At 33.9% G+C, this 27796-nt stretch overlaps 2 protein-coding genes across 2 annotated transcripts in view; one reads left to right on the top strand and one right to left on the bottom strand.

Annotated features, from left to right (window-relative positions):
* The window catches only part of twin (CCR4-NOT transcription complex subunit 6-like twin), a 407454-nt gene that overhangs the window by 214745 nt on the left and 164913 nt on the right, over positions 1-27796 (bottom strand). The gene's annotated exons all lie outside the window — the stretch shown is intronic.
* On the top strand, positions 9082-19258 carry LOC143302697 (uncharacterized). Its single transcript, XM_076618668.1, has 5 exons — positions 9082-9203; positions 13040-13217; positions 13444-13555; positions 14009-14135; positions 19030-19258. Exons 1-5 carry the CDS (start codon positions 9082-9084, stop codon positions 19241-19243), a joined length of 753 nt encoding a protein of 250 aa, XP_076474783.1. The 3' UTR covers positions 19244-19258.

Below are 27796 nucleotides of genomic sequence, written 5' to 3' on the forward strand. Positions count from 1 at the left end.
TTTTTTGGTATCGTTTATCCTTTAAACTTTCTTTTGTCCACTCTATTTATTGCACGAATTCCGCTTCTTTATTCCAATGTTAGCAAACCTGGATAAACACGGTATTAGCTTACTTACAACTGCACTCGAGGCTAAAATAAATTAATTTATTTCTTCGAGCAGAAAATAAATGAATTTATTCGGGTTCGGCCTAGATAATGACAGTATACGGTTTTATAAATAGAACGCTATCAATTATCAGCTTTCAAGTGCTTTCATGAATGAATTTGTAGGCGAGTCTGCAAGCATTATCGCTGTGAAAGTTCTTTTTATAGAAAATAATTATGACAAATGGCGAGCCGTAATCTCTGAAACACGTTCTCGAATTATCGACGCTTTAGACTCGCGCGAGAATAAAAACGTGAAAGTTTATCGACGATGCCCGATCGTAGAGATTACAGAGGCGTGAAATTAATTATTTCACGAGCCACTCTTATCGCTCATGCCAACAGACATCTCGATATGGATGTATATCCGTAGGCACGTATTCTTATCCTCGCAGGATTCGATCGTTCAACGCGATAGAAGTGTACGATCGAAGGCAGGCAATGAGCGGCTCTGGCCAAGGTGAGACTACAATGCAAGATGAAGTGGATACACCCAACATCACGTTGCGATATCTTTGCGCTCCCTTACGATGCTTCAGATAGTAACTTGACCTTATTGCCGACCATGAAAGAGTTACATTAAAAGCACAATGTAGGTTTCCATAGTTTCTAATGTCGTTTCGAAATTATCAACACTGTGTACTTGATGATGCACTTATTGTAGTTTGAAAATACGTAAACAACTTCTTGTCGGCAACAACGTTTGATTTACAATCAATTCTCGCATTGAGAAGTTTCAGTAATTTTTTCTGGCGTGGCGCAGTGACATGGCTAATTATTTACAATAAGTTAATATTTAATATAGATAAGTATAATTTATAAGTAAGTAAATATTACTTAATTTAGATAACTAATTGAATCTAGCGTTTAGGTCTAGCGGGTAGAGTCTCTTCAGCCTGCGGATCTGGTCCGACGTATCGAGTAGTCCAGTAATTAGGGGGTTTCGATGTTTGTTGACTCTTTTGCTATATCTGTCGCTATATTTTGCTATTTCCTCTTTGACTGTTGGTATGGACAGTAATCTTGTAACAAAAATTGTCTCGTTTGAACATCATATTAATATTTGGACGAAAGGAGAGCGAAATAAAAGAAAACGACAACGTGCGTCACAGTTGCTCAAAACACACGTATCGTCTCATTTGGAGTATGATTTGAGCTTCGCAATAATACGAAACTGAAGGTTCCAGGTCTAAGATTTCTGTCTTGTGCAAGAATATCTCAACGTTTCGTAAATATAAAACCCAGCTACGATTCACTACTATGTTGCGAGCGAATGATGGAAACCGTTGAAGGGTCAAGCAGAGTCATGGCAAAGATACGAACTACATACATATGTACTTACATCAGGTTTTAAGTAAACCACGTATCGTATTTAACGCGATTATCGTGAAAACACGATATTCGAAATTACAAGCCTTTAAGCAAGTCAATTGTACGTAATCATTAATAGTGAGGAATTTTTTCGTACAATGACAAGTAACGGAGATGTATGACTATCCTCGTGATTCACTCTGCAACTTTTATACGTCTTCTATCAGCAATTACGTACATATACAGGGTGTCTCAGTTACGAGGGAACTTATCGGGACAAAGCTAAACTACCTTTTAAAAATAGTAAAAGGAATCGAGACACTAATTTCGATGCTATGGAAGGTGATTCGTTGAAATGACGTTTCAAAATAAACGAAGATGAACCCACTCACATAACTTTTACATTATGCGGACAATCTTGTTCACCAGTGACTATTCCTAACTTCACAATTCTAATTAACGATACAGTTAAGTACATGGGCAATTTACTTGATAGAAGACTAATACGAAAGCGGCAGAGTAGAGCAAAGTGCAAGCAACTGATGTTAAAAGACAAAAAGTTCGACCGGTTAATTAGTAGACGATGGAACTTAAGACTGGGTAGAAAATTGTTGCTATAGAAAGCCACGTTAATTGTCATTTAGACCTACGTTAGTTAGAAGGGAGATCCAAATATAAACGAGGAATTGTAGCATATAAATTTCATTTCAATCTGTACTATTAAGAATAGTCAAGAAACCTGTAAACAATCGTCCAAAATCAGTAGTCACACGACTGTTGAACGTAAACTAAAAAGGCACTACCCCTAGAATTACACAAGAGATTCAGCTGAAACAGAACGTTCACTCGCATAGAATCAACTGTAAGTAATTTAAAATTACTCCCCGCATCATTGTAACACGTAAGCCTAACTTGTTTATAATTCTCAACGAGAATTGATTGTAATATACGGAATAACTAAAATGAAAAAGAAATTTCCAGAGGCAGATGTAACGATGGAAAGAATTTTCTTTGAAGAGCATCTCATTCAGCACCAGAAATGCACTCTTAGCCGATAACGTGTTTCTCCTAATAAAATACGATAAAAGAAATACGATCAATATAAAACATCTGACTGCCATAAACGTTATACCTCAAACTAAGGCGAATTCATTCTCTGTGAATGGAAATGATAATTTTTTCTCTCGTTATCGTTTATTCCTAATTCATTTGAATTGAAATGCTCCGAGTGAGACTAACGGGAGGCTATGCGATTACTGATCGAGGCTGCACTAAAACTTCGACTAAAACTTAGTCCCATGAATTGAGATTGCTGAGACCACTGGTTGAGTTTGACTAAAATAGATGAATGTGCTAAATCCCTCTGTTCTACATTGAACAACTATTTGTAAGTCTCCATTGAAACTGCACTAAGCTAACAGTCTGTGATTGTTCTGAGAAACCTCAGTGTTCTTTGCTAATTGATAGTCACTAATTGAACGTGCCAAACTGATTATGATCTTTATTAAACCTTGTCTCTCCCACCTGCCGCTTTAGAAGTTGACTTCTTGGTGCTGACAGTTCTCAAGGTTTCTGATCGGCTTCCTCTCGTAAAAACAACAAATCAATTAGCACGAGAAAACTCGATTTCACTTATTCGATAAAAAGAAAAAAAAACAATATAAAATCGATGGAACAATTTAGGGATTACGATGATCTCGCTGATTGCGGCTCAGGCTGTTTTTTTGAATAGAATCGATGCTGAAATTCCATTGCTAGCAAACGTTTACTTGTATCGCTTTTTCTATCTGTCTTCTCAAACTATGACAAGCCTTTATCAATGCAGAAATTGTTGGAAACGATTTTCAATAAGAGAATTTGAAACATTGTGTTTTTTAAAGTGCTCAGACGAAATAACTGCTGCATAGAGTGTAGTATATTCGATATTTTGTTCGATGTGTACAATGGACTTAACGCGAGTCTATAAATAAAAATCTATTGATGTTTGCTTAACAGAATATGGTGGTCAAGCTATTGTGCTTCCACGAACGATTCAATGAAAATATCGGTTGCGTTACACAAACAATCGAAAATAAACAGACTAAGCATAGCAATAAAAAATTTGAGAACTTTTAGGCTATATAAAAGGCTATATAATAATCCAAAGGCAAGAATATTTATATTTTAATCCTTTATCTATTTTTATGTTTCGCGTGTGTCGTTTATTTTCTTTCTCTTTAATTATACATTATTCAAATAAATATCGTTTCGTATCGTTATTTAAAATACACGATTTTTCTCCTTTTTGTTATTAATACGAAGGTTCCATAATATTCCATTGAAAAATATATAAAAAATAAAAAAAAGCGAAACATTGATGACGTTATTAATGGTAACTCGGGACTGTTTTTACCTCTTCAATGTGAATACAAACGCGTAAAAAAATACGTGACAAATACTTTTTCCAAAAGTACATCATACGCGAGTTTCTATCAAAATCGACACAAATATACTTACAATAAAATCGTAAAATTCCAAAATATCGTGCAAAGCAGAAAGTTATAGGATATTTAAAAGTGACACGATGAAGTCGATAGTCGTCGGCACGTATAACGACCAGCGGCTTGGTTCCTGACAGGACGCCGATAAGAAAGTAAAAGGCAACCCTGATAGTCAACCTCACCCTTCGGCTTGGCCCGCCCTTCCTTCTGCCATAAACGATGATGACATCCATTACTACTAAGTCAGAGAGATAAACGATTACAGAACCGAATGTGAACTTACGCACAGACCAAATCTTTCATCAAAGATACAATCGGATTTTCTACCCTCGACAGAAGGGTGTAGCTTCAAATGCGTTAATCTCTCTCGTAACTGACGCTCGTGATCGAAATGAAAGAAAATGCGTGTATGATAAAGATGTATGATTTAATGTATTGGTGTAACTCTTGCTTCATAGAGATTCGAACATTATCAGAAACGTCGAATGTGTTGGTTCATAGTATTAACACTTTGACTGCCACGTTGGTCATATTTGACCGGTCACGGTTTCTCTTGTAACGCCATCGTGGTCTGGTGACCAGAAAGCTTGAACTTCTTACAATTGTAAAAATTGTATAAAAATTGACAGATAGGGCATATTGAATATAACCGATAAATAGAAGATACTTTGAAATAAAAAGTGTCCCATTGAACAATTGAACATTTTTATTAAAACATCGATAAAACAAAATGAGAACAAATCTTGCATCTAACTGTGCACTGTGTTTGCATCCACATCTTTCAGGGGTAATCTACGAATATTATTATAAACACAGCTTAGAAAATAATCGTAAATGCTGCTTTATAATCGTATAATTGAAGTTAGAAGTGTGAACATACCTTACTATTACATATAGAACGAGCAAATACCGTTTACTAATATCTTCTACACGTTTCGACAATATATTCTGGACGTTTTGCTTACGACGAAATAACGAATACGAATGGTTTGTTGAAATAAACGAAGCCTCGTTATAATATGTCGCTATCAACTGCTACCAAGGCGCCACGATGGTCACCCGTGACCACCAATAAGATAAACGATCCATTGGGGAAGAACGTTATTACACCATCGATTTATTATTATTTTGACAATATGTTTTGAATAATAAAAATACTACCGTGGCGTTCTGAGCGAAACATGTGATTTCGGCGTGGCAATGAAAGTGTTAACGCTTTGGATCCGGGCAGCGATGTTTATATACGTTCTGTATATTTTTATCGAATCCAGTCGACGTATGTATACGTTCTGTAATTTCTATTGAATTCAGTCGACGTATATATACGTTCTGTGTATTTTCATTGAATCTAGTCGACGTATATATACGTTCTGTAATTTCTATCGAATCCAGTCGACGTATATATACGTTCTGTAATTTCTATCGAATCCAGTCGACGTATATATACGTTCTGTATATTTTTATCGAATCCAGTCGACGTATGTATACGTTCTGTAATTTCTATCGAATCCAGTCGACGTATATATACGTTCTGTATATTTTGATTGAATCTAATCGACGTATATATACGTTCTATACATTTTTATTGAATCCAGTCGACGTATATATACGTTCTGTAATTTCTATCGAATCCAGTCGACGTATATATACGTTCTGTATATTTTTATCGAATCTAGTCGACGTATATATACGTTCTGTAATTTCTATCGAATCCAGTCGACGTATATATACGTTCTGTATACTGTGATCCAATACCGGGAGAACTTATTCGCAATTTTGTAGCGTAGTTATTTGTGTTAGTTATTTATCTATGAAATGCGGTGGGAGAATTCGTCTTTGATCTTGATACTGGAGCTGCACGCTGATTAGCGAATTCTAAGTTGCATGAAATTAATAAATATTCGTCTTTGAAAATTTTTGTGTGTATTCCTCGGCGCAAGATCGAACGGAAGGAATTTTTACACTAAATTAAGTATGTTTATCTCTATATGTAAAGTAAAGTTTCGAGTAACTTCAAGCTTCAAATTGACGTATAATGAATGTTATAAAGATTTATTGGTCATATAAATGAACGTTTTTAACTCTTTGCTTGACGAATAAAATTTGAAGGATTGTCTAGACATGCTCAATACGGTTTTATCAATTACACAGTCCACTCTGCAATAAATATACAAAAAGACGGGAGAACTAAATTCTAAATTATTTATACAATATATTTATTATACATTGTATAATCATTTATACAAGATTGCTATATGGCACAAACAAATAATTCAATCTCTCTCTTTTATTTCTTCCGTTATTCCCATCTATTCTGGAACGTGACATGAATAGGTCAATCATGTCAGTCTTTGATAGTTATAAGAGTCATGCGATAGTTAACGAGAGATTATATGTATATATTGCCGCTCCAAAGTATGTGGACACTTGGTTATTTTTGACAGAAAGCAATTTAGTTGAAAGATTACAAATAGAAAGATCAAGAACGATGTTAGCCCATCCGTAGTGAAACGTGACATGAGTAGGTCGCATCGTGTTAGACTGTGTGATAGTTATGAGATAGTTATGAGGTAGTTACGTGATAGTTAACAAGAGATTGCCTCGCTCACAAGTATGTGGTATTTGTTTATTTTTGACAGAATACAATTTAGTTATAAAATTGCAAAGACCCAGAAATTAAAATTATTTTACAATATCGTGACACGATCAAATTTATTTGTAGAGTTAATATACAATAGAACATAGCCAACCGTAATAGAAAGATTGATCGTTTGTTGTGCTATCAATTTTTCTGGGGCTGTTGTAGGACAATAAAAGAGATTTTCTCGTTGCTTTTTAACGAAACAATATATTTTGTACGAATTTTTATTTTCTTCGAAACTTGACAACATTTACTTGGAAATTTATTATTATAATTGCGATAGTCGTACCTGATTACGCGCTAACGAAATTTCAAAAGGTTCGTACAGTGTAGATAATATCTTCATTGGAAAATTCTGTGTTAAATGTTTAAATACTTTCGTGAGTATCTCCTGCGATCGCATCAATTGCTGCAAAGTGTTAGGAAAATGTATACGACAAAAATAATCAACGGTACACCTAATATCAGAATTCCCTATAATGTGTACTCAAACATGCAGTGTACCCAAGACGACGTATCCATAATGAAGATGCGTTCGTTCGCAAACAGCTGCAGAACTTTCGTAATCTGACACAGAAACTCAAATACCAATTGCAAGCTAAGCTGCCGGTATGTAAGCCCGAAATATCATCAACTAAACTTCATTCGTCGTGTATAGCAAAAAATGTATAGCAAATACGCGTCTATAGTAGGAAGCTGAACTTTGAGATTAAAAGGAAACTGTGATTGCCTGCTTGCTACACACACATTATGTACATATATACACACATATATTCCTGTACGCGAGTAGTAAATTCAATCACATGCGAAGTTCGAATTCATCTTAACAAGTCAACATTCCAGATGTCTTAAAGACGCTTCATTAAGCTGTCGAGTACCGCTTTGGAAGCGCGACCGTGGCCAAATGTTGTTGAAGTATTCGCTGAAAGTCGCCTTCGAAAAATTAGCTGCGTTATAAGAACGTGCGCTGGAAATCAAAGTAGAAGATATAAATGACGTTAATGTTTTCATAGTGGTTTTCACAGTGTGATAATCGACGTATTAACGCGTCACGCGTTATCGTATTAACGCATCAATTATAAGCTATCAACAGGTACCTAATATGAGGTAGCGGAAACAATGGTATTTCAATTAGGAGGATACCGAAGCAACTCAAGTATCATCGTTTAGCAAAATTTGCTTTTGCCAAACTACCGTCCAAATCAAGTTATCAGGTCGTTTTGCACGTGGATTGACAGATAAGACCATTCATTTTTGTTTGGCAAAAATGTAGATTTTTTCGACAAAGCTGCAGCTACTTTCTATTAACGTCATTGTTATTGGATAATGATCTTTATAATATAATGAGATCGATCTCCTTGTATACCATTTGATATAAAACAAATCGTAATTGACACTTGGAATAGTTTTGAATAAAAAAAGCTAACGTAATATATTCAACGTTGTCTTTTTTGGCGGAGTTTTCTATATGGGTAAAAAAAAGTGCCAATTTTCTTTTTGTACGATGTATTTTGATCCGACGAAATTCAAGCAGGGCGTTTTTACAAATGTCCATTGGAAAATTTTTCCTTCCATATTCGGAGCTATTTTTAGTAGAATTTTTTTCTTCCATGTGCGCTCTGATTTTATTTTACGATTTTTCTAGGATTTAATTACTGGCTGCCAGCTGTACCCTTATTACTTTATTTTCTATTTTATGGAAGAATTATAAAAATCGACTTTATCCGGGATGAAATGGCACACTTGTGTTCCCGGAATTCCTTCCAATGTGTCGCGTCACAAAGAGCTTTTTTACAATTTTATCTTCGCCATTCTTATTATTATTCTTATTATTATTATATCATTTATATACTAATTAATCAGGTGCAAGAAATTTGATACTCGAAAAAAGTGAGACGTACACCTTAATAAAAAAAAAAACATTTCGCTGGAAAATAGTAGCATTTGCGAGTACTTTTCTCAGTTGCTGTACGTCTCTAATCATGCGACATCTTCGTTATTTACTAATAATGACAACTTTCTTATTTGTTAGAAACAAACAATTTACGGAAAATTTCAAAGTGCAAAAATTTGCAGAGGGCAGGTAATGGTCAAAAATGTACACGATATCCAAGGCAAACAATACGTCATAATATTCAATCGGTGAAACCAATTTCTACCTAGTTTGCATCTTTTTTGAATTACGAAAAATACGAATTTGTATAAACATCCGTGGTATAGTTATAAATAAAATTCTTCTGCATTTTAGGGTCGTATAATTAATCAACCGAACGAATAAAGCAAATATTAAATTCAAGCGACAAGCATGCAACGATAGCTATTTTAATATCTTCATTCAAAAATGGGCTTCAGAGTAAACATTCAACAGGAATGAAGTGAGCCAAAAAATCATCTACTATTGGTCTCGTGATTTTGGAACTGAATATTGCGCCAAAATATTTCTCATAGTGGGACGTCAGTGACAACAAATTTTCAAGTTGAGCTTGCAATTAGTTTCTGAGATATGGAAGGTCCAGGAACTGCAAATTCATTGGTCAGCCACAAACATCGAAGAGTAGCTTTAGATTGCGAAGAATACGAGATTGAAAAATTCCTTTTACTAGTCGAGGCATACACGAAATTTTGGTACCGCGGTGGAGAACATTGCCACGTTTTTCTAATTACCGGCTAATTAAAATAATTGAAATAGCCGAAAAATTCCTCTAATTTCCTTCTCATCGTCGTAGAAGATTCGCCAACTTGACCAAAAGTTTGTGCAGAGTGCGTGCAATTTTGTCCGCGGAACGATCAACAGAAAAAGAAAAACGTGATCGATGTCCTGGCCGTTTCTCAGCGGATTGGAATTCATGAGAAACTGTTCGCTTGTTGAATTTTGTATAAAGAACGTTGGAAAGAGATTCGGGGCGACGCACGCGGATTCCGATGCATCTCGTCCACCGCCGGTTTATCTTCTTAACCGCGGCCCACGTTCTTCCGTGTAAAAGAAGGTCCAGGTGTGGAGCACGGACGACGCCAGACGAACCTAACGGTACCTGGCCCCTTCTACTTGTCTTGCTTCACCGCCGTTTCTACCTGACCTGATTTTCTGACCTACTGCCAACGGCGCCATCCACGCTCCCACTTGCACACACATATCCCTCCTCTAATTGAATTACGTCTTTTTATCGATGCTTTTTGCTGTCTCTACCGGACCTGGTTTGCTTTTCCGGTGCGTCAGTTTTTGCGCCACCGTGACACATGTTTGACAAAACAACATACAAAATTGTAGATCTTGAATCTTCATGATAACCAAACGATACACGGTGGACAAGAAAAGTACGCCATTGAATTCGTTGTAGAATTTACGTACTGATCGGTCAAGTTCAAGTATTATTAAGTTTCGTATCATTTGGAAGTACTTTCATACGACTGAAGAAACTCGCTGCTATGAAAATGAAATGTGGGACTGGACGATTAGGCTGCGGATCGTCCTGCAAATTCATAGCCTTGTGAACGTAATTAAAAAGCTAGAGCTTCGATGGAAAATTGATTTATGTACCAAGTATCGCAGGAAGCACTGTACTTGGCTTGTTTTATATATTTTTTCGTGTACTCTGCATTTTCTGCACTTTTTCACATTCACGTTTCTTATAAATGCATAAAAAGCAGTCTACTGATGATAGAACACTTCATTGGAAAATAAGAGTATATAGAAATACTTTTTGCAGCCACTCTACATACAAAAGTCTATTCATCGAAACCTGTCAGGGCACAAACACTTCGTAAAACTGGAGTTGATGCAAAGTAGGAGTTTACACATTCTTCTTCGCTACCTATGATTTCTCGTTCAAATAATAGGTGTTTCCTATTGAGATAAGCGGATTCAACTGACAGGAATTTATTCATCCGGACATTAATCAAAATTCTCGTATCGAAAATTTCGTCGAACCAACCTGTACCGTACCTGTTGTAAGAAAGAATTATGCGAATAACTAATAGGATATTTAAACTTCCCTACAGAACTGTCCAATCTTCTGCGAGTTTCATTACAGTAATATCAAAACAGGAATATCGAAATGACACGGTGCTCTGAGAAGGAAGTGAGAAAGATACCAGGAATACCAGAGAAATAGAAAATCGTACATACATAGAAACAAGTATAGGATGATATTAGATATTATGAAAACCTGAAATTCAAGATAGAATTCGAGTTAATTACACTAGGATATGAAGAAGTTGCTAAACGTGTTTCTTCCAACGTCCCGTCATTCGAAGAATTAAAGATCCTAAAATAAATGCATCGAGAATTCGTACTTTTTTTTTAATTTCTCTACGAAAGAATATCGCAACACAACGTACGTATACGGGGTGGTTGGTAATTGGCGGTACAAGCGGAAAGGGGGCGATTCTACGCGAAAAAAGAAGTCAAAGATATAGAATAAAAATTCTTTCTTTTTTCTAATTTTTCCATCGAGACAACGATCTACAGCGAGATCCGTTATAACGAGACGTGATAAAATGCACGCGTACCGAGTGAAAATTCAAAGTCGATTTTCTCGAAAACAAAGTCTCAAACGAAAAATTTTTATTCTATATTTGCGACTTCTTTTTTCGCGTGGAATCACCCCCTTTCCGCTTGTACCACCAGTTACCAACCACCCTGTATAGCAATGCTATGATAATATAAATACAACGCTGTACAGATTGTAGCCACTGTATCAATGTTTACACAACATAGAAGAACAACACAAACTAATAAGAAGGGTAGCACAACTAATAAAATGTTTTTTCTGAGAAGCTGTTTCGATCGACGTATCAGAAGTTTAGTTTGATTTAGGCAAATATTTCGACACTTTTATCATGCTTATTCTGTCATGCTCTTTAGAAATGAAATTTACGAGCAGAAAATCGTTCCATTGTCGGAACACTTTTGTCTCCTTGTTAGTTCGAGGATGGAAAACTTTACCATGTTGTAAGATTCAATTATCGGTTCTTAGATAATGTTCAGTTTCTTCGGTATGAAATTACAGCGGAAAAATGTGCTTGTTTATTTTCTCCAGGTGTCATCTGTCTGCCTCTCACCCTCGGTAACTTTCTTCAGATGACGTAGGCTCGTGGAAACGGAAATCTCGTGTAATTATACGGAACATTATCTACGATTCGACGATCATACAGCGAGATTCTGACAACTGCGGAGTCGTCGTAGTTGCAATACAGCGAAGATCGCGCAATTATAGTGGAAACTGAATCACGACATGTTCGCCATCCGTGACAAGCTTTTGTGCCAGCCTTTGTCTCTGAAACTTTTGACTTTAGCTGGAACTTCTCATACCGCATTCAGGAAAAGCTCCTTTCCTCTGCCTCTTTCTTCTCTTCCTTTTGCCGTTAAGATTGCCTCGCTCGAAGCCCACTTTACCGACTTGTCAGCTAACTTCTACAACGTGACAAAGCTCCTGCATCTTTTACTTGTCTTAGTCAACTTCTCTTTCGTCCCTAACTTCATTCTTCTTGAAAAATAATATTTGAACTGCGAAAAATGATGGAAGCCGCGAAGAGAAGATTATCATCTTTGGCAATTTGGAAAATAATTAAGGAATCGTTGACAACAGATAGACACACGCAGTTACGATGAAATGATTATAAAAACGTGACGAAAAGCGACATCCTGAAGCGTGTAAATCGAATTAGCGATGGTTCTTTTCGCAAAATATAAAGAGAGAGATTCGTAATAAACTGCGAACGAAAATTGGGCAATTAAATACTGGAACGTTAAAAGAGATACATAAACATAGAAAGCATATAAAAATGTATAGCATTAGAGAGGCAGAGACATTAATATCAATTGAGTTAACGTACGAAACATCATGAGTTTATCATTTTCAAAAGGCTTCGTTCAATCGACAAAGTTATTTCCTTCCCATTTATTTCATATTAAAACGCTTCTTTCTAACCATTAGATGATATAAAAGTCAAAGAATCAACGCAAGTGGACCGATTTTATTTCCTACCCTTGAGATCTTCATATAAATTTCCATATTTTAGTATTTACCAACGAAAACACTTTCTCGAGTACGAGTTTTCCCACGAAAAAATTCCTCGTTTCAAGACGTTCTTCAGATTCCTAGCGCAATGAAAATCATAATCTATCGTCGAATTCTAATTTCAATCACCTTTCTTTAAATTCAAAATGAATTTCCCGTGCCATACGAACGATTGACATAATATTATCGAAGTAGTTCGATTAAACCGTCTTACTCCTTTTTGCTAAATTAGCTAAATTCAGCGGATTCAGTTTTACACATAATTTCGCCTCATCGATATAGTATCTGTCCAACGGAAATGTGCACCAAACTCGCGACGAAACAAAGAGTTTGAAGATATGAAATGCGGAACACAGGTTTCTTTATCTTTCTGCAAAAGCGTCTCGTTTAATTTCTAAGCAACAGCTAGAGATTAGCGAAAACTCACGCTAACTCGTACAGGTTAGAATCCAATAACGTCCGTAGATTACATGATATTCCATTTTCGTGGCAGTCGTACGTGGCTACGTGGTGTCCTGTGTGCGACAAACGAGTAAGCAACAGAGGAAAAGACACGAGCGGGCTCCTTGCGCACATTCGTAAATCTCATCCGAAACGTTCTAATCAGTATTTAATTCAGGTACCAACTGCTCTTAAATTTCTCATAATGATAACAATAATTTATTCGATTCCGACGAACTTTCTTCATTCGCTATTTTTCTGTTACGCTTCGGTTAAATTCTCGTATGGTTGCTGTAAATCGATAAAGTGTACCTATGAACGATAACGTATATTTTATTTGCCATAAGTTGAAGTAAAGATAGGTTCAATTGACAAATAAGTTAATAAATTAATAAATAAATTAGGAAACAGAGGAATCAAAAGTGACACCTAAACAAACATCAGCTTCGAAGTGTATCGATACCACGGATTCCAACACTAGGAAGACCGAACAGCGAAAAATTTATGCCACTCGTGGTACGTTCACTCAATTCATTAAGAATCAACGTTGCTTGCATCAACGTAACATGTCATTTGTAATTTCTTCTCAGTCGATTCTTGTTATTCAACTCTATCAAATCGATATTGTAATTGTAAGAAGGAGTTCTAGAAATCGGTACAGTATCTTTTTATTCTGCTTCCATCTAGATCCTACGAGTTTAAAGAAAGTTTGAGGAAATTGAAATATCTTACAGCAACAAAGAAAGAACTATACCTGTTCACATTATAGAACTTCTTTTCGTATCGCTGATTTTTAACGATCTTCTGTATCGTATCTATTATTCTGATACATTTTTTACATCTTGGAAAATTATTAACTTTGTTTATGTGGTTTTATTTCATATTATTTGGCCTTAATGGCTTAAACATCGATTGTTCTTCGAGTTAATCGAGGAAATTGCCCAATTGTATTTGATATTCTTTGCACAGTGGACACGTGGAAGTCGCACGACGAGAAGAAGCTTTGCCCTCGATGTCAAAAGGAAGCAATACCGACCCTTCACGCTCGGGGAGACAAGTTGACGACCTCGCATATTGGAGCCTTATGTCTTTTAGGGTAGGTGAAATATTACAGTCAAATATTCCGACATATAGAAATCTAAAGTTTATTCGCTTCCTCCATATTTCATTTCTCCCGATACTATAAGTAATGCTATAATATATTCACCGTTTGATGACTTCATATACGGTAGCGAGTCGTTCAACCGTAGGGTGAGTCATGAAGTCTATCGCGAGTTACTTATAACATCGAAAGACACGAAGAATCGTACCATCAAAACATGTAACGTTATATAACTCAGAAAACACTTCAACATATATGCATTGCTTCTTATCTGTTGAAGTAATTACTTCAAGAAAAACTCTACGTTTTTATTTACGTATATTCGTGACCTGGAGACTGCATTACGCAGAAATATTCCAAATAAGGAGCGGTGCATATTATTGTGTCCTTGAATATACATTATGTTTTGGGTTGCAAGGTCTAGGAACAAAGGAACTAATAAACAGATTTCTATTTATGTTCCCTGTAGCCTCTAGCCAAAGCTATAAGCTTAACTTTTTTGGTAATGTCCTTTTGCTATAAATATATGAACGTGGTCCCTATCATTCCATTGTATTGTAACATTAAGAGAGTAAGGATCTAAATCAGCATAAGCTTGTACATTATACTTATACCTTTGATTATTTCAATATACTTTTCTATTACAAATTCATCCATTCGTTCTTCAATCAGTCAACCTCAACCTCAACACTATCCATAAGTATATAGACGCTAACATATTTGTAAATATTTGTATAATTACCTTACTGCAATTTCTTTTGTAGATTTATTACGTTGTCCTACGATCTTGATGTTATCTTTGCACGATATTAAGCAATATTTGTTAACGAATAATACCATAAAGTTATCATAAACGTAGGTAACAGAAAATGTGCATATATGAGGTGATAAAAAATAAGATTTGAGATCATTCTGTTATCTGTTTATATCTTGTAAAGCTTTTTTCTTTATACCTTTGGATGAGATTTAAGATTAATAAATATGAGAGCAGAGCAATGGATGATTTTAGCTCACTTATCTTCATGACAATTTTACCGACGTTATTTGTTAATTAATAATAACGATAATGCAATACTAGTTGATATTGTCCAAAAATAACATCAAGATCGTAGGAAAACTTCATATCTCGATGAAAAAGCGAAATGTTGAGGAATTAATCATCAGATTGTGTGGCAAATATTGATGTTTGATACCAAACAATTTCCGTTTGAAGCATTCGTTGATGTAACCCATAGTTTACTTAAAGAAAAATTTAGGTGGCAGGATTAAATTACTCGTCCTGCATACTTTGAATTTGTCCTTATAAGTAGACTGCAAATTTTTATATATAAGTCATAATATTTAACACTAGAATTACCGATAGTTAACACGAAGCTATTTTTACTAAAATCAATCAAAATGACTGGTCTTTAAAAAATACGTAATAATAGAATATTTTTATATTTATTGATTTATTACTTTGTTACACAAGCAATTCCATGTTATATAGTACATTTTTGGAATTATTAATCCATTTAGGACCATGATTCCTAGACGAGGGTTGACACAATTTATAAAATTGTAGAACCAGTTATTTTGACTGATGTGGTATTTCTAGTGTTAGCATCTAGCGATCTGGCGATAGATCCGGAATTTTCCTGATAACTGATATCGTCATATCGAATGATACGCGGTAAAAATTGTAATAACGTGTGACAAGTTGTACAAAACGGGGAAACTGGTTAATTGGGGTTCGATAAACAGATTGCAGGACCCTTTTGGTATAAGTATCCTTGATACAAAATTATTTCGAGTTTGAATACATAAAAAACAAAATAATATTCATTATATTATTCTTTTAGTTATCGTTGCGAAAGTCATCACATTATTGCGAAGAAAATATAACATAAAGTAGGAATTTGAAAATAAAATTGTAAAACCAGTCAATTTGATTGGTATGGTAGTTCTAGTGTTAATCAATTGAATCCAACTTCTGCCTAAATCTTACGCTTTAAATTGCCTTTATACAAATACGAATTTACATAGATATCCGCGGTCTACTTGTAAGTTTCGTATCAAGGCTACAATTTTGTATAAATGTCTAGTTAAAATCAATTATTATTCCATTAATGCAAATGAATGAAAATTAGTTTGAATTTACGTACGACAATGTTCACTTGTCACTGGTTTTTCGGAGAAATGTCAACCATTGCAATTTACGCGCAAGTATTAACAATATATAATATTATTTACTCCTTTCTATTCAATTTTCATGTTATGATGGATGTTTTAAAGATTTGATTGTAGAGGACTTGTGCAGAAGATGGTTGATCCTGAGATTGCTCGTTGTTGAAACCGTCAAATATATTTAAAATTCTATTTAATTTTAATTTAATTTAATTTAATTTAATTTTAATTAAAAGTCTATTTAATTTTCATGTTATGATGGATTTTTTAAAGATTTGATTGTAGAAGATGGTTGATCGTGAGATTGCTCGTTGTTGAAACCGTCAAATATATTTAAAATATTAAATAAATAAATACAAATAATGTTCGCAAAGATGCTGGTACTAACAGTGCATGACTCGTTAAGACAGTGTATAAGTCGCAAAATAAGATCGCTGATAACTCGTTGATAACTGATCGATACTCGGTAGATACAGAGATACTTGTAGATACTCGTAGATACTCACTTGAATCGCGCGATTGATTGATCAAAAACTGGTCACCTCACGATCGCCTGTTTGTTTATACTGGTCGGGGGATGTTTTTCCCGGAGTTTATTTATTATTACATTATGTGCATCCTAACGATGTTGATACTCCGAGGCAAAACAACAACATGATTCGAGTTGTCCTCTAAGTCATGTGCTGTTACATGATCGTGAAGCTTTCCGACTTTATAAATTACTTTATTCTTAACAAAATATAATATGCGATACGTGACGACTGAAATAGACGGATATGGTGTGGCAGGGCTGTACTTATTTTAATTGTAGCCATTTTATGTGTGTCACAGTTAAAACTATAATTACACGCAGTTATAACCCACACATACTTCAACTGATTCCCCATTAATTTAATGCTAATTTGAAGGATTCATTTTTGAAATTTATAAAATATGCAAATATTTAATATTTATTCACAGAGTTCAATATTTAAATTTGCGAAATATCGGAATTTAACGTTGATTCAAGAACTCCATTTAAATTACAATATATCAGCGTTTAAATTAATAATCCTTTAATTTGAAATAGCCACTTCTATGTATGAAGATTTTAAATAAAATTTCAAACTGTCTTCAAATAAAATACGTCACGCAATTAAGAGCACGTATTCAATTCAACTAATCACACAATCTGAAAGAACAACGCTTTGCATTGAAAGAACCATATTTTATAAATGATACTTATACATTCTCATCCTTACTATTTTCCATATTCGTCTTCAAGTTCACCCGATTATAAAATATCGTGTTCAGAGACGTTGTAACTCAAAAATACCAGTATTCCCATCGACTTCGTTATACCAATTAACGAGTTAAAATCGTTTCTTGATACGCATGAATGGCGATTATTCGGAATTTAGAGCTGGCAGATTTTTGGCTGGTGTACAGGTAACCAACATTAATTTTATACTCGCTGTCTGCTGGTTCAGCTTTCCGCGTCAGGATAAAAGATTAATGAGTAAACTGGAAACTTCAAGCACGGCTTCTTCAATTTAATCGAAAATTCATCGCAAATGCTCCATAAATAAGCGAGTTCCATAGAAGAACGTACAATTTCAGAAACTCTAATTGATTTAAATAAAAGATACAACGTACGTTTGCAAACGAGAAAACGGGGATTAGTATGGATTGAAGTTTTACACAGGCAAATAAAAATCTTAATAATGTTCCTACGTCTGACGATAAGTAGAAGAAATTATTTGATCATCACAGTAGGAATGACTGATGAGCACATTTTTGTTAACTTCTTTCTCTTAATGTCGCTTTACGAAGAAAACGAAGCATTTTAATAGGAAAGGACCATTCTTGTTGGCTTTTTGCTCTTAATGTCGCTTTATGAACAAGAAGAAGCATTCTGGTGGTGCAGTGCATTTTTGTTGACTTTTTGCTCTTAATGTCGCTTTACGAATAAAAGCAAGTATTTTCGTAGTGAAGTATATTGTTGTTGACATCTTGCTCCTAATGTCGCTTTTCCAGAAAAAGAAATATTTTCATACGACATAATTGAAGATGAAAGGACCTGCCACGTTCAAAAATGTAATCCTTTGAAAAGTAACTGACAAATTGATCAACATTTTATCGCAAAGAGCGACAGATGTTTTAATATCTTCAATTTTATCTTCTTCTTATCTATTTCTATCTGTTTTAACTTACGAGAAGCATTACTTTTAGAAACACGAAGAGAATGAAAAGGCGCGTGTTTATCCTCAGAAGCAAATGAAAAGATACTTTTGATAATTTTGACATTTACGACATAGGATTAATAAGAAATATTATTAATCAAATTTCACACTTATTATGAAATAATTTATTGAAATAATAATATTAATAACAGCTCCCATTTCTGTGTATCTTTTACCGAATTGTAAAACCGTTCCCTTAGAGAAAATGGAATTCTTGTCTTTCGGTTCTCGCTTATCTTACTTTAAAAATAATTTTACAGGACGTATTATTAGGTTGTCCGAAAAGTGTCTTCACAGACACGTCTTTTACAACGATGCATTTTAATACAAACATGAAACCTAATCTGTCGAACGTTGTGGTCTTTATTTTGATAGAACAAGATGGATCATACGTAATTCGATAAAATAATATAAAACGAAAAATAACGTGCATCCGTTATTTTCTTATAAAACGAAAGAAACTTTTCGGACAACCTAATACATAGCAATTCATGACACAGGTGTTGGCCACTCTGCTTCGTACCACTGATAATGAAACGCTCGAAGAAGGTTCGCATGCTCTGCCCTCTTTGTGGATACATGTACGGCAGCTTTCAGTATAACAATACCGGGTTAGCACCATGCAAAACAGATTCTGAAGACTCGCAAGTACGACTTTCATCTCCGCCGAGAAGCTTTCGTTTGTACGCGGCGAAACAGAAGCATAAAAATTGATGGCAAAAGTGTATTCTCGTGAAAAATTCGTGTATGAAAATATATATTGTAATTATATGAAATAATCCTTTTTCTAATAAACAGACTGCGGATGTTTATGCATTTTTATGTTCTTGTCAATACGCCTAATGAAATAAAAACGGTGAACCGAGAATGGGTTGTTTTTATTAAAATAATTGTTACTAAGACTATAAATATTTCTTCAGTTTCGAAGATTTACCTTAGGTATAACTTTTTACATTACGAATATTAAAATAAATTATTATGAAAGTCAATACGCCTAATGAAATGAAAACAGTGAACCGAGAATGGGTTGTTTTTATTAAAATAATTGTTACTAAGGCTATAAATATTTCTTCAGTTTCGAAGATTTACCTTAGGTATAACTTTTTACATTACGAACATTAGAATAAATTATTATGAAAGTCAATACGCCTAATGAAATGAAAACAGTGAACCGAGAATGGTTTGTTTTTATTAAAATAATTGTTACTAAGGCTATAAATATTTCTTCAGTTTCGAAGATTTACCTTAGGTATAACTTTTTACATTACGAATATTAGAATAAATTATTATGAAAGTCAATACGCCTAATGAAATGAAAACAGTGAACCGAGAATGGTTTGTTTTTATTAAAGTAATTGTTACTAAGACTATAAATATTTCTTCAGTTTCGAAGATTTACCTTAGGTATAACTTTTTACATTACGAATATTAAAATAAATTATTATGAAAGTCAATACGCCTAATGAAATGAAAACAGTGAACCGAGAATGGTTTGTTTTTATTAAAATAATTGTTACTAAGGCTATAAATATTTCTTCAGTTTCGAAGATTTACCTTAGGTATAACTTTTTACATTACGAACATTAGAATAAATTATTATGAAAGTCAATATTTTTTGACATACACACTGTTAGGTATATTCAATCCGGCATTGTGCATTCTGAGAATCAAAGTTAAATTATTAATGAATTTTCGCATTTTTGATCTGCTGTATCTCGGAAACGAATAATTGTCAGCACAACTTGAAAACTTGTGGTCATCGATGTTTCATAGCCAGGAATCATTTGGCACTAATGTTGAGCATTATTAAATAAATTTTCATCCAAATAATTATTTAATTACAGAGTCACTTGTTATTTGAGATTTCAAATGAAAAAAAGGAAATAAGTTATTTATTAATTGGACAAGTCTAGATACATTATTCAAAATAATGAAATTAATTGTTATTCACAAGTAGTACAATTTTATTCTTGATTTGTTATATTTGTTAATTTTTATTTATCACTTATCGGTCGTTATACAAATTTACTTCTGCAGAAATATAACATTCTAATCGGAGGGATTGTTGTGAATCAGAATGTGCAATTTTAACGTTTGTTAACCACAACGAACTCGCCAAAACCAAATAGATTTCAGACAACTTTTGCGAAAAGCGAGTATTTTTTTTTTAAAAGCAAGTGTAAACCGCGGTTTCTTTATTGAAAAATAATCATATTAATTTCACGACTTTTTTCATCGTTCAAAATGAAACACATAAGACAAAGTCAAAACCTATTTATTTGTTTATCGTCATCTGTTTCTCAATTACATCAAAATAAATAACAAAGTTTCATTCCCAAATAACAAACAAATTATTTTTGGCATCGTTCAAACGATTTTTATTCAAATAAACAAATTTAATTCTTATTCGCAAATTTAAAGTACGATCTCAATTTGTTATTTATTATTCCATAGGCAAGTAAAATTTTACACCCAACGCTGTTTGGCGTAAAATTCAATTCCGAAACTAAAAATAGGCGACTTCTTGGTCCGCTGCTTCTTTCATAAATCGTCTGCTTTGAATATTTTATATATTTTTGCATATTGTGCGCATTGTGTGCATCCTTGCGCCTTCAAATTTCCCCTAAATGCATGAAAATGCTCAGTTTACTAGTAAAACAGATAAACACGGTTAGAAAATAACACGTTCCTACGAAAGTAATTCGCAAAAGTTCGCAAAGTACGTACTTTCCATGCGCATGCATTATTCATTGTCGAATGAAACACATGTAAATTGCGTCGTTGAAACTGCTTCTACTGATTTAATCATATTAAATAATGGCGTTTCGTTTACGGTTGGCAAATTAATTATAACTGGTAATTATCTTCACTCATTGTCTGCTGTACGTTACAATAGTCTTCGTACTTATCACAATGCAATCTGTTTACATAAGTAAGGATTCTTTAAGTAATTACTTATACGCAGGGTATATCAACAACTTTTTACGTAACGAGTTGGAAAACTAATAATTACTTTAATCGCCCATTAATATTCGCTATAACTATGAAGCAGAAGCAAAGCAGATGCATTCGTGACGTTGATGAACGTTCGCAGCAGCTCGTGCTGATATGATTGAACGTGGCTTGGTTCGTCATAATAAAGTAAAAATTTTACTGAAAATTAATGAATTTACCGCAGAAATGTTTTGCATAAATTTAACGAAACGGCGAATTATTAATTTTCATATTAAACAGTTATTTTCATATTAACAAACATTGTTCCCAACGCATGAAATTAAGTATATGCAAACAGGTTTTGGAAGAACCTGTTAATTTTGAATAGAAGGAATCGTTTAATTTTTCTGTTTAGTTATAGATTATGGTATATACAGATTGATCAAAATAATTAAAGGATTGTTTCCAGCGTTATTTTCAATACTTGTGTCTATATACACGACATGCGCTGCAGAAACGTTTTGCATAAATTTAATGAAACAACGATTAATTTCAGCATTAAACAGCTATTATCATAACAACCATCTTCTTCCAATTTATTAAACGAAGTAAATGCAAACGATTAAAAAGCTCTTTTAGTCTCGAATACGAAATAATTGTTTAATTTTTCTCTTTAACTTTAGATCGTAAAATATGTACGTTGCTGAAAGCAACGAGAGCATTGCTTTCAGATTTTCGGTGTCAGGATTGTTACTCTCGACGCTTGTGTTTCATCTTCCTTTTAAACGATTCTGCAAAGTTACAATCGAATTACGCCATGAATTATAATCACAAAGTGTATCAATTACACTCATGATTACGGTAATTAGCAATCGATTTAATTGAAAAGTTTGAGTTACGTAGTTCAGATTACAACCAGGTGGACGTACAATGTGATTGAATTACGTAATTAAATTACAGTGTAACTGAAATAACACAACCGTGTCCTAAAGTCGATCTTAATCATTTTAAGCGCTAAACATTATACGAATAACACGTCGATCTATTGCGCTTATACAACGTCGCGTCTATTTAGTTGACAAAATAGGATTATCCATGTTAACAACCATCTAATTCGATCTTTAAACGATAGTTATCTCAAAATCTCTAAACGTAAGAAGTTGCTGAAGAAGATCTCAAAATTTTTATTTCCTTCGTCCAAGTTCAATTCCATAAAGCTTAGTATAAGACAAGTGCGAAGTACTTAAACGCGTGTATTTAATGTCACACGCATTTTCTAAGATTATTAGCCGCCTTGGTGACAATTGATGCAATTGATTAAGACGATTGCATCGATGCAAGATGACTAGAACAATAGTTGCTTGGATATTTCTGTGTATTTTATGTTTTCGTTTATTCTACTTACTTTGACGTTTGGTCATATGTTTAGCTAATTAACGATATTCCGAATACATTTCTCTTCACGAAGAATCATTCACATTGCACATTACACACATATGTGCGCGTCGCGTATACGTATACGTATGCACCATCGATTTCTACGAGGTTCAACGGCCTAATATCCTTATTACAACCCTTCCATCATGCTTCTGCGAAAGAAGCTAAGCTTCGCTTATATTTAATCTTTTGATTGTTGTTTGAGGAAACAAGAATCTATTTATCGATAGTTGTAATTAATTTTATATTAATAACAGCCGTAATTTGTATGTAGCCTATGTGTATATAGAATACCAGATACCATAATTTAATTGATTAAAACGCCCAATTAGCAAGGAGAAAATCTTCAGTCGTTTAGGACACACATACGACAAATACAAGCGTACCGTACATTGTAAAACGTCGAAGGCATGTTATTTTTATTAAGTAAACTCGAGCAGGCGCTCTTTTATTCTTCATTGATAACCAGAATATCGATTTAATAACGGAAACAGTCAGTCGTTTCCGCAAAGCAGTTTCCTTCGGCAGACGTAATTAAACGATCAGGCAACTGCTATGAATATGTGTAGAATTTAAAAAATGAGTTGTAAATAAAGAATACCGAGCGAGGGCGGAACCAGAAGTAAACAGTAGCTAAGTATTTGTCAAAATATTAAGAATATTTCTAAGAGACTTCGTCGCACAAGTTATGTGAATATCGTACAAATAAGAATGAAGATACGAAGGAACATAAAATGACAGAATGTCGTTATATGTCACAGAATGTCTATTTTTGGCTCCTCGATATTTCCTATTGCAATTTTAATATCGACTATTTATATAGCTACAAAATGCCAATACGAAGAAGGTCAGATCGATTTAACCGAAGATTCTTTAACACTTTTAGGCCCTAGATATTTCTCGTTGGAATTTTAATATCGATTATATAGGGTCGAGAGGGACCCAGCAATGTACAGATTAAATGTCTAGCGATTACGTCAATTAACACACAAGCGGAGATAAATTGGAACTGGTGAATTGTGTCGTGAAACAATTACCATAAATCTTGTTTATCGATTTTAAATTCATGACTGAAATTGGCACAGCGAATGTAGATAGAAGATAGAATATGATTATAATATCGAATATATTTGCTATTCATCTCAGTTTGTTAATGCGATTATATGTATCAACACATTTCGTTTAGTATCCGTGAATTTGCATTAAATTTTATTTAAAAAGAAGAATGAATATAATTTTAATTAAATGATATCTTTCTTTTTATAGAGCTCTTTAGGAAATTTGTGTAGATTGGCGCTTAACGTGTTCAATGTTGCACGTAAAATCGAAGAAGGTCGCTGGTAGCGGAAATTAATTTTTCTATAGCCGATTTTTACAGGGTGGTTGGTAACTGGTGGTACAAGCGCAAAGAGGGTGATTCTACGCGAAAAGAAGTCGAAAATATAGAATAACAATTTTTCGTTATAACGTAGGTCTCGCTGTAGATCGTTGTCTCGATGGAAAAAATTAAAAAAAAATTTTATTTTATATTTTCGACTTCTTTTTTCGCGTAGAATCACCCCCTTTCCGCTTGTACCATCAGTTACCAACCACCCTGTATATTTCTACAATCGATTTTCTATACGTATTTATTTATCCACGCTTCATCCAGAAAAAAAATAAGAAATGTACGTCTTCCACACTGCGTATGCTAATTAAGATTAATATACCTTTTTACGTAATTTCCTCGAATAATTCGAAGCAGTGATGTAATTACGAATATTGCGTTCGAATTGCCAGCACTTTACGCGGATAGTGAAAACAAAGAAGTTCGTATATAGAATAATTCTAAACTCAATTTAAAAATTCATAATACTAAAATATAAACTAACAAAATCTTTTATTTGATTTTGTATCGTAATATAATACAGAATTGAAGATACAATAAGCAAAAGCGTTCTTCTTTCGAAGACTAGAAAAACTTAAATTCCCTATTAAAATTGTGCTTTTGGCTGCGAAGAAAAGAAACTCAATGTCAATTTTACTACGTTTTCGTTCAGTATTTCATGAATTTCTCTATTTTCGATTACTGCTACTGACGTTACCAGACCCGATCAAATGACCGGTCTGAAAATTTCATTTAAAGTTGTACGTTCACCGTTATTTCTTTTGTTCGTCTAACTTTATGTGAATTCTTATATTATCCGATTAATTAATTTCTCAATTTTTGTTAATACAAGAATACACATAAAGTTGGACGAACGAAAGAAATAACAGCGAATGCGGAATTTCTAATTAAATTTTCAAACCGCTCATTTAACCGGTCCTGGCAAGATTAGCGTTAACCTGTCAGGTACGCTATTCAATAATTTATTCGAAGTTTCGTTTTGAACGTCTACCCACGCGCATTTCATTCCTTTCAAGATTCAACGATATTTTCTATACGTGGCTTCTCTTCTTGGTCGTAAAGTTTCCTCGCTAGAATTCCCCACAGGTTCTCGATCGAGTTCAGATCAGGATTCGATGCTGGCCATGGTAACAATTCTATTTTAAAATCACTTTATTGTAACGGTGACTGTATGAATAGCAGCATTGTTTCGTTGAAAAATTGTCTTTTTGTTTTCTAGGTATTTTGCTTATGAAACGCAATGGTTCGCCATGTAACGTCTCCTCATATCCCATAGCCTTCAATCTACCCTTTGTCCTGAAATATCTAGCCTAATCTACCTGAAGACAATTTTCCGTGACATATCCAGACAGGATCAGTGGTTTCTTCGAGATACCGAAGAATTAATATCGAAAATGTGGCTGATTGTATAATTATTCGTATAATCATATACTTAAATATGCTACGAGTAGATGTAGAATAGGAAAATCTACTTGTCCACTATTACGTTCCATAGTAAAAACTTCTATATCCTTTTTCAGTCACACTTTGTCCTTCGCTTTGTTTCATTTAGCCGTTCGTTTTCCAGTTTCTTATAGCTTTGACATTCTGCAGCGAGCTCGCATTAAGAACCTGCTCGTAATCCTCGTTCTCATAAACCTCATCTTCCTCTTTCGTTTTCTATGTATTTTGTCCTTTAAATGTTTTTCGTCTTTTCTTTTTATCGCTCCTACTATTAACTTCCATTATAGGTTTTGTACCTTTTATTCCATTTTTACGTTTTTAATCAATACTCTATATTTTTCTGCATTATTCCTCCTTTAAAATTTTAATCCTTCGCAGTGCTGCCCTGCTTATTTATTTCCCCATTTTCTTTTCTATGCTTGTCACCTTCCTCAATACAGAAATCTTTAATATGTCTTTAATAAGTTGTAATAATAGTAAGTAAATCTTTTAATAAATAAGTAAACTTATATTTACAAATAAGTAAACTTTACTTACTTAAGTAAATCTTAAGTAAGTGCTTGTCACCTTCCTCAATACAGAAATCTGTAATATGTCTTTAATAAGTTGTAATAATAGTAAGTAAATCTTTTAATAAATAAGTAAACTTATATTTACAAATAAGTAAACTTTACTTACTTAAGTAAATCTTAAGTAAGTTAATAAGTAAATCTTTAATAAGTCGTGTGTGTTAAATAGTCAGCTGTACATCAATTTCTCAAGAACCGACGTATTCCTTTTGCAGAAAAATTTGCTTCGCTGTCGATAGCCATTATTGACGAGGGCAATTTCATTTCGATCGCATATAATGTTTATCGACGAGAGAAATTTCAATTTGATCGTTCAGAATGGCGTAAAGTGTTGTATCGCGTTCGACTGAAACGATTCTTCGCGTCCGCATTGAAACTGCACTGTGTTTTTGCTGCACTGAAAGAAAAGGGCAACTAAAAGGAAAGGCGATCTCTCCACTCTGATTTGTTCAATTGAATTTTAATTTAGACTTTTTATTGTAAATAAAAAAATCAATAAATACGATTCTCTACCGAATGAAAAGGTTTTTTCGAAATTCGCATTGTTCCAATTTATTGAACATCGAAGCGCCGAATAATTTTCTCTCGAATTTGATATCGTTCGTAATTTGAGCCAAAAGTTATACTATTCGTAACGATGAAATATAAACTTCAAAAGCGAAAACCTAATCCGAACGAAATCAATGTTTTCCTCGTCGACAACTACTATGTGTCGTATCGAAATACAATTTCTCCTACCGATGACTGTTACGAGCTATCGAAATAAATTTCCCTCGTCGATAATAGTTATAGGAAATGAAAATGATTTTTCGGCCACTCGGTACGGTTGGTCCACAAATTCGTGCGGTTCTAATTTCATACCGCGTATTATCTCGTAACAATTGGCTGACTGTCATCTATGATTTATACGTCATTCGATAGCTTTTGTTTTCTTCTTTCACGTGATCCTATGTTTTTCAGTACTATGCCGATAATAAAGCGACTAATTATTTAAAAAGCATGGAGATTAACAAAAGACGAGCATTTCCGAGATGTTTGCAAATTTGAGAAAAGCGGCGCTTCAAAATGTCGCGAGGCAAGTTCTCCGTCATCCTACTTACCGCACTTCGTTCCAACCACTTAATTATCATTCATTTCCCTTCAAGATGGTTGAAGTGGCGTTTCCTTCCACAACGATGCGAAATTCCGAAAATGACCGAAAGATCGTTTCGCTTCAAAAATCGCGGAGTTCTTCAAGCGAGCAATCTAAAAATTACCGGGACGTTGGCAACAAATTGTAAATAACGGAAGAAAATATGTAGTAGATGAATTTGTGTTAAATATTTGAAAAAAGTGGACATCATTTTACATTCAATAACACAGCCGCATCTCATAGACCAACTCATATATATATATATGATATATATATAATATAATAATAGTTGTTATCCTATGAATTTTTTCATTTTCTATTTTATGACTAAACATATATATATGATTATTATTTGTAAAAACGTT

The sequence above is a fragment of the Bombus vancouverensis genome, chromosome 5 (assembly GCF_051014615.1).
Source record: "Bombus vancouverensis nearcticus chromosome 5, iyBomVanc1_principal, whole genome shotgun sequence".
In the NCBI taxonomy this organism is placed as follows: domain Eukaryota; kingdom Metazoa; phylum Arthropoda; class Insecta; order Hymenoptera; family Apidae; genus Bombus; species Bombus vancouverensis.

Bases quoted from the DNA above. Each gene is read 5' to 3' on its own strand.
- LOC143302697 (XM_076618668.1), top strand. From the start codon at position 9,082: ATGGAAGGTCCAGGAACTGCAAATTCATTGGTCAGCCACAAACATCGA. The intron at 13,556-14,008 runs GTACGTTCACTC...TTCTTTGCACAG, and splicing joins AAAAATTTATGCCACTCGTG to TGGACACGTGGAAGTCGCAC. The intron at 14,136-19,029 runs GTAGGTGAAATA...TTCATGACACAG, and splicing joins GGAGCCTTATGTCTTTTAGG to GTGTTGGCCACTCTGCTTCG.